A 7,483-nucleotide genomic window follows, 5' to 3' on the forward strand; every position below is an offset into this window, starting at 1 on the left:
TCAGAGTCACACAAGGAGAATGTTTCCCACTGTGGCTGTTGTTTTCCTGTGAATCTGGAGCCACCCTATGAGAACTACCCTAGGACTTTTGACCAAGACATGTAGATGTTAGCTCTGTGCTAAGGATAAACCCAACAATCTGAAAACAAGGACCACACCACAGGCCCAGAGACCAAAGGGAGACTCAGGAATAAGGGTCCATTTTCCAGTTTGGGTCAGTAGGAGAACTCTAAGTCTTGCGAATGAGCATACCGGTGCCGAGGTCACACTGTTTACATAGCACACAGTCCCACATCACAAACATGTCACACTGACACATACATAGTCAGACACAGCATGCTGTATGCGACTTCCCATCCATCAGAAGACTTACGTTAGTGTTGTTCACAGACATTGGAAATTCCTACTGTTCTCAATCACACACGTGCACAGAACTTCAAGCACCCACCTTGAGTTCACACAACCACACTGGCCTGTGCATACACGGTACCCACACAGAATTCTCAAACCGAACTCCTTCACTGCTTCCCAAGCCAACAGGACCTGTGCACACCTCCCAGCCTCTTGCTCCACCCACAGCCCTGCCATGGCTCAACTTGTCTTCTCCGGCAACACCTATTTTCCAATAACCCCATTTTCAGGTGTGGGAAACTTTTCTTCAGGTTTCTAAAAGAGGAAGCCCCGTAGATCCTTCTGTTGCTGCCCCATCTGCCCTACATACCAAAGTCATCCCTCATTTCCTAGTCTATCTCCTACAGATCCAGCGAGAGAGAAAGTCACCGTAGGTAACCTTCTGCCTGAGCCCTGGGGTGCTGGCAATAACAGCTGTCCCCGGAGGATGCGGAGGGAGGGAGGAAAGGTGTCAGCTCGGTGCAGAGCTGGGGGGCGCCCGGGGAGCAGAATGACGCCCCGGAACATCTTCGGAGTCTGGGGCGGCGGCTGAGCCCTAGGCTTGAAGCGCACGGAGCTGTCCGTTCAGCACCACCGCGCGGCTTGGGGCTCTGGGCCCACCGCAAGGCGCACGGGCTCGGTTCCCACCCCCGCTCCGCGGGCGCCTGCGGCGTGGGCTCCTGACTCTCTTGGCGGGTGAGGGGCGCGCGAATCGGAAGAGGGGGGATCCACGAGCGTCGGGGCCACGCAGCCACCTGTGAGCCTTTCGCGGCTGCAGGCGGCCGTGTGTGGGGCCCGAGACTGAAGGAGGCGCACGGCGGACCCCGCCTGCCCGGTGGCGGGGCACACACACAGGCGCACACATCCACATCCTCGCACCCGCGCGCACTCGCGCAGGCAGCCGGCGGTGGCCACCGCGATGATGCTCGCCAGCAGATCGGGGAAGTTTCCCGCCGGCCTCGGCCGCGGGCGCCGGTGCACCCAGGTAAGCGCTTCCAGAACGCGCAAGGCGAGCCCGGGGAAGGCGCAGCGCACGCGGCCGGGGGCACGGCGCCAGTAGGGCGCTGGGTTGTGGGTGGAGAGGGGGCTGGGAAGGGGATCGGTCTTTGGAGGCTGGAGACCTGGGACGCTGAGTTGACCCTTTTCCCCCTGGGCCCAGATTTACGGACTGGAGCGGTGAATTTCCCCGCCCCCTCCCAAATCTCCGCACCCGCTTCTTGGCCCAGCCCTGCCAGTGCGCATCTCAGCTTGGGTCCCGCCTGTCTGCGGCGAGAGGGCGGGGGCGTCTCCTTGGTCTGCTCATAGGCAAGGTCAGCACGCAGCCCCCATGGGCTCTCAGAGCATTTGGGCGCTACTCCGGGGAGGAGGTGGAGGCCCGGCTGTACTCGTAGAAACATACACCCTTGCCTTGCCTTGGGAAGGGGTCAACCTCCATAGAATCATTCCGGCACCCCAGTGTCAGACCGCACACAGAGACCCTGCTGGAGAGGATTGGGCCCTCCAGAGGAAGGTGGGGAGAAAGAAAAAGAGAGACTGGGGTGGAGAGTGCGGGCGCTCACACAGTTGCTGTTTCTTCTGCTTTCAGGTGTAGCGCCCCCGCGCGGAGCGGGCGCCTGGGCATCTCCAGCATGACCCGCCAGAGCCTGTGGGACTTGTCCGAGGCCGACGTCGAGGATGGAGAGATCCGCATCAATGTGGGCGGCTTCAAGAGACGGCTGCGTTCCCACACGCTGCTGCGCTTCCCTGAGACGCGCCTGGGCCGTCTGCTTCTCTGCCACTCGCGAGAGGCAATTCTGGAACTCTGCGATGACTACGACGACGTCCAACGTGAGTTCTACTTCGACCGTAACCCTGAGCTCTTCCCCTACGTCTTGCATTTCTACCACACGGGCAAGCTTCACGTCATGGCTGAATTGTGCGTCTTCTCCTTCAGCCAGGAGATCGAGTACTGGGGTATCAACGAGTTCTTTATCGACTCTTGCTGCAGCTATAGCTATCACGGCCGCAAAGTGGAACCTGAGCAGGAGAAGTGGGACGAACAGAGTGACCAGGAGAGCACCACGTCCTCCTTTGACGAGATTTTGGCTTTCTATAATGACGCTTCCAAGTTTGATGGGCAACCCCTGGGCAACTTCCGCAGGCAGCTGTGGCTGGCATTGGACAACCCGGGCTACTCAGTCCTCAGCAGGGTCTTCAGCGTCCTCTCCATCTTGGTGGTGTTGGGATCAATCATCACCATGTGCCTCAATAGCCTGCCCGACTTCCAAATCCCCGATGGCCAGGGCAACCCTGGCGAGGACCCCAGGTTCGAAATCGTGGAGCACTTTGGCATCGCCTGGTTTACATTTGAGTTGGTGGCCAGGTTTGCTGTGGCCCCTGACTTTCTCAAGTTCTTCAAGAATGCTCTAAACCTTATTGATCTCATGTCTATTGTTCCCTTCTACATTACTCTAGTGGTGAACCTGGTGGTGGAGAGTTCCCCTACCTTGGCTAACTTGGGCAGGGTGGCTCAGGTCCTGAGGCTGATGAGGATCTTCCGAATTCTCAAGCTGGCCAGACACTCCACTGGCCTCCGCTCCTTGGGAGCCACCCTGAAATACAGCTACAAGGAAGTGGGGCTGCTCTTGCTCTACCTCTCAGTGGGGATTTCCATCTTCTCTGTGGTGGCCTACACCATTGAAAAAGAGGAGAACGAGGGCCTGGCTACCATCCCCGCTTGCTGGTGGTGGGCTACCGTCAGTATGACCACTGTCGGGTATGGAGATGTGGTCCCCGGGACGACAGCCGGGAAGCTGACTGCCTCTGCCTGCATCTTGGCAGGCATCCTGGTGGTGGTCTTACCCATCACCTTGATCTTCAATAAGTTCTCCCACTTTTATCGGCGCCAGAAGCAACTCGAGAGCGCCATGCGTAGCTGTGACTTTGGAGATGGAATGAAGGAGGTCCCGTCGGTCAACTTAAGGGACTACTATGCCCATAAAGTTAAATCCCTCATGGCCAGCCTGACAAACATGAGCAGGAGCTCGCCCAGTGAACTGAGTTTAGATGATTCTCTACACTAGTTGGGATGGTTTGTGATTGCGCGACGTACCTTGCTGATCTGCCTCCTGTGCCTTTGGCACAATCCAGGCACCGTAGGGTTATGACATAAAGAGTCATCCCGACCCTAGAGGGAGAGCTGCATGGGAAATGAGCCCTAGGTTGCTTTTGCAATGTTTAGAGTCATTTTTTTTAGAGGATGGTGTGTCGAACACCACGCCTTTGCATCTTTCAGTGAAGTGACACTCACTGGTCTTTGCATTATGGGCATAAAATGTTCATCTTTCTGCCAGATGAGTACATAGAATGCTGATCTCTCTGTCCAATATGTACACTATTCTAGTGTGGATGCCCCAGTATTACCTGTGAGTAGAGTTGTCTGTGCTCCCATTTCTGCGGTTGTTTGTGTGAACTCTATACAAAAAGCCCCAACAAGTCTGTCCAGTGGAGGCACATCTGTCTATGGGGTCAGCAAGGATATCATGAGATTCGGATCACAACTTTGTGAAAACAGAATCTCAATTATTTGCCCACTACTTTCCCTTAATTTTCATACCAAAATAGAAAGATCGCAAAGCTAAGCACACTTAACTAATGCAAGTCTTCTTTTTCCTCGATTCTGTCCTTGTGATGTGCATGGATATGCCAGTCAGTATTTAGGAAGATGTGTATTGATGTGTCTCTCCTAAGTGTCAGTATAAGAGAATGTTATTCAGTCCATATGTAGTAAAGACTGAATTTTTTCCCTAAACAAATAGATTAGGAACAGGGACTTTAGCTAAACATGGACCAAACCCTAGAATGCTATAAACAGAGTTTATATAGGCTAAGCCTTTTCATTGATGGTCAGGCCTCTATTTTTCCTGAAGGAATCATAGAGACATTTATTTCTGGCTGAGATTATTAATCCAGGCCATTTTGACCAAAGTTTTCTGTGTCAGCATGTTTTTCAAGTATTTCTTCTTAAAGATGTTTAGGAATAAGGTTGTGTGTCTTTCTCAACTAGAAGAGGTTAGTGTTGCCTTGTTGTGAGGTGAGCATCCTTAGGTTGCTACCAAGGGCAGTAGCTTAAACATTTTCTTGCCTGCTCTGAAAGCTCATAATAGGACAGCCCTTTTAATTCCAAGCAGAATTCTCTTTAGGTAGCTCTGCTTCTAGGATACAGGATAGCACGTAGACGTTTTGATTGCCTTGAGCTCCTGCCGTGAAGTGGAAACCTGGTAGTGAAGAAGAGTAATACAGATGTGTGTGAGGACAGAGTGGCTGACCCACGGTGGGGGCCCTGGAGTTCTTATTTTCATTGCAATTGCAGGGTTTTCTTGTGGAGAGGCCAGAAGAAAAGAAAGAGTTATAAAACCAAAAAACTACTACTTCATAAAATATAAATAACTGTGAATTTCTTGAAAAGCCTAAACCTTTCGACCACTAAGCTTTGTTGAAGGGTTAGCACCATTTCCTTTCCCAATGCATTCCTCTTCTGCACACAGTCAGCACAGATGTTATGAAGGGGAAGCTGGGCCCCTTTTAAGATAATTCTTTCTCATCATCCTCTACATAATCCAATAGTTTTCCAGTGGCTTTCGTTGTTAAGTCTTTGGCAAGGCTGTGAGAATCTACGATCTAAATAAGGAGATAAATGGACTTTTTTATCCAAAGTTTGGACCTACTCTCAATTGGTCCATTTTGTGTTTTAGTCGGGTAAGGATAATCCATACCTTATGGGGTATGTAGTGGATCTCCTCAGAGGGCTTTGTGTACTAAGTGTTGTCATGGCTACAATAGTGTGGGCGATTTGTTGGGTGAATGCACTGGCCACTTAATGTCCTTGAGCCTCCGGTTCAAATCTTTCATCAGACTGGAGTCTCACGAAGGGCAGAGGGTGGCAACCTCCTAGTGCCTCCATGCAGACACACCAACGTGTGTGGTTCCAAAGGTGACTTAAAGGTCCCTGTCGGGGAGTCAGAAGACAGGGTTGTTTGCACATGGAACTCTTGTCGGCTAGTATCTTCAGTCCTGGAAGACAGATCATTTGCAAAACTGTCCCCAGATGCACTGAAGGCAGGTGATAGCGTAAACCTGTGAGAACCATTCCGTCTGCTGAGGCTGATGGTACAAGGCCACAGCATGATATCCATGGTCACTGACCATGAAGCTGATGCAAAGGAGAAATGAGGCAAGAGGCAGAATAACTTAGCCACTCCCGTAAAGATTTTTTTCTAAATGAATGGGTTTACCACCGAAAAAGAGATACCTCTAGTGGGTACCTACAAGGGTACAAAAGCTGGAAAACTTGACTTTTCTTTTTGGTAATGACTTGTTTTATCTGGTGCCTTTCTTTGGGGAAATCCCAAAGTGCTTTAGAGACTGTCTTTTTAACATTTCTTGTATATATATACATGTATGTATACTTGTAAAAAATATTTCTTTGCCCACCGAGACTTTTAGTCACCTCTGAGCTGAAAAGTCCCATTGGCATTGAGTTCTCCAAGCAGTGGTTCCGGAGACCTCGAGGGAGGACACCCCAGCTGACGGGGACACTGCAGTGAGCGCCCCTAGAAAGTGAATAGTGATGCCAGGGACTCCAGGAACCCTTTCCTCACCACCACACCACACCAAGGTATGACGTTCACAGGTGCTGGCTCAGAAGCAAAGCCTCTGATTGGCCATGTTAGATAACGCCCCCACCGCAGCAGTTTCTCTTGATAACCAGGGCAGGGCAGATTAATTTTCTGCTCTGTTCCTGGGAATAACGGCCACAAAGATGAAGTGTCCCCATAAGACTGTCAAAGTGACCAGTGATCAATCCATCCTTGGCGGGACACACACACACACACACACACACACACACACACACACACACACTCTCTCTCTCTCTCTCTCACTCATGTTCGCGCACACACATGTTCACGTGTGTCCAGCTAGTGACTGAAGGGCAGCTTTACTCCTGGCATTTGATCTGCTCAATGTCACTGGGACAGATACAGGGGCCGAGCTTTCCTCGCAGCATCTGAGATGGGAATGGCACGTGCTCCTTGTACACATGGTCTAGTCTTGGACTGTGTTCCCATCAGACGTCCTCATTTCCCAGGTTTGCTGCCGAGGAGGGGCGTGTCGAACGCCGAGCTTATGCCTGGCTCATCAGGTAGTAATTGGTGTTTAATATCCGAATGTGTTATTTCTACTTATCATAGCACTCGAATCACTGAACTGCCTGTTAATTATTGCTTCATTTCAATGGAAATGACTTGCTCTGCACTTTGGGATGGCGGTGATCTGTACAGGCTGTGTGGTCTCTACCTGAAGATTTAACCGGTATTCCTTTTATGTGAACAGCATGACTTGTTCCACGATTGTAATTTTAAACATCGAGAACGCTGTATTTGCAATGTCAGTTTTAACACTCATTAACACACTACTGTGCAGCATCCTTGCGGCTCTCCGCTGCACCGTTCTGTCTGAGTCCTGTGCTTGAGTCTGCCGTGTCTCGATTCTGGAATGACTGACATAGTCAGGATGCCAGCCTTGCAAGTGTGTAGGTTAAACAGAAGACAATTACTTAACTTCCTTAGGCCCCGTCAGTTACACATGGACATTGGGAAGCAAGGGACTGGGTTGCCTGTAAAGGCTGAACTGATGTTTGTTTGGTTTTGTTTGTGTGTGTGTTTATGTGTGTGTACATGTGTGTGTTCATGTTCACATGTGTGTGGAGGCTAGAAGTTGAAGTTGGTTATTTTCCTCAATCACTGCACACCTTATATAGTCAGGTAGGATTTCCCACTTGAACCTAGCACATTTGCCTTGCTAGTCTAGCTAGATAGCTTGCTAGAATGCTTGTCTCCGCTTCCCATTGCTGGGATTATAGTAGAAGATCATCCTGCCTCCTCACACTTACATGGGTTTTGAAGATCTAAAAGACGGTCTCCTCAGCCCCAAGGCTGAAATTTCTTCTTCTTGGCGGAGGCAGCAGCAGGAGGAGCTTTTGTGAAGAGTTGGGGTCACTGGGTGCTTGGTAGAAGGCTTGTTACATTTTGGGGGGTCCCCAGTGGACCAGAGG

At 50.8% G+C, this 7,483-nt stretch overlaps 1 protein-coding gene across 1 annotated transcript; it reads left to right on the forward strand.

Moving 5' to 3' along the window:
* Positions 1 to 636: 636 nt before the first annotated feature.
* Positions 637 to 6,854, forward strand: Kcns2 (potassium voltage-gated channel modifier subfamily S member 2). The gene is made up of 2 exons (XM_048457347.3): positions 637 to 1,375; positions 1,976 to 6,854. Exon 2 carries the CDS (start codon positions 2,019 to 2,021, stop codon positions 3,450 to 3,452), a length of 1,434 nt encoding a protein of 477 aa, XP_048313304.1. The 5' UTR covers positions 637 to 1,375; positions 1,976 to 2,018; the 3' UTR covers positions 3,453 to 6,854.
* The last annotated feature ends 629 nt before the right edge of the window (positions 6,855 to 7,483 follow it).

The sequence above is a fragment of the Myodes glareolus genome, chromosome 19 (genome assembly GCF_982192425.1).
Source record: "Myodes glareolus chromosome 19, mMyoGla1.1, whole genome shotgun sequence".
NCBI classification, from domain to species: domain Eukaryota; kingdom Metazoa; phylum Chordata; class Mammalia; order Rodentia; family Cricetidae; genus Myodes; species Myodes glareolus.

Coding starts and splice junctions, on each gene's coding strand:
- Kcns2 (XM_048457347.3), top strand. CDS start 2,019: ATGACCCGCCAGAGCCTGTGGGACTTGTCCGAGGCCGACGTCGAGGAT.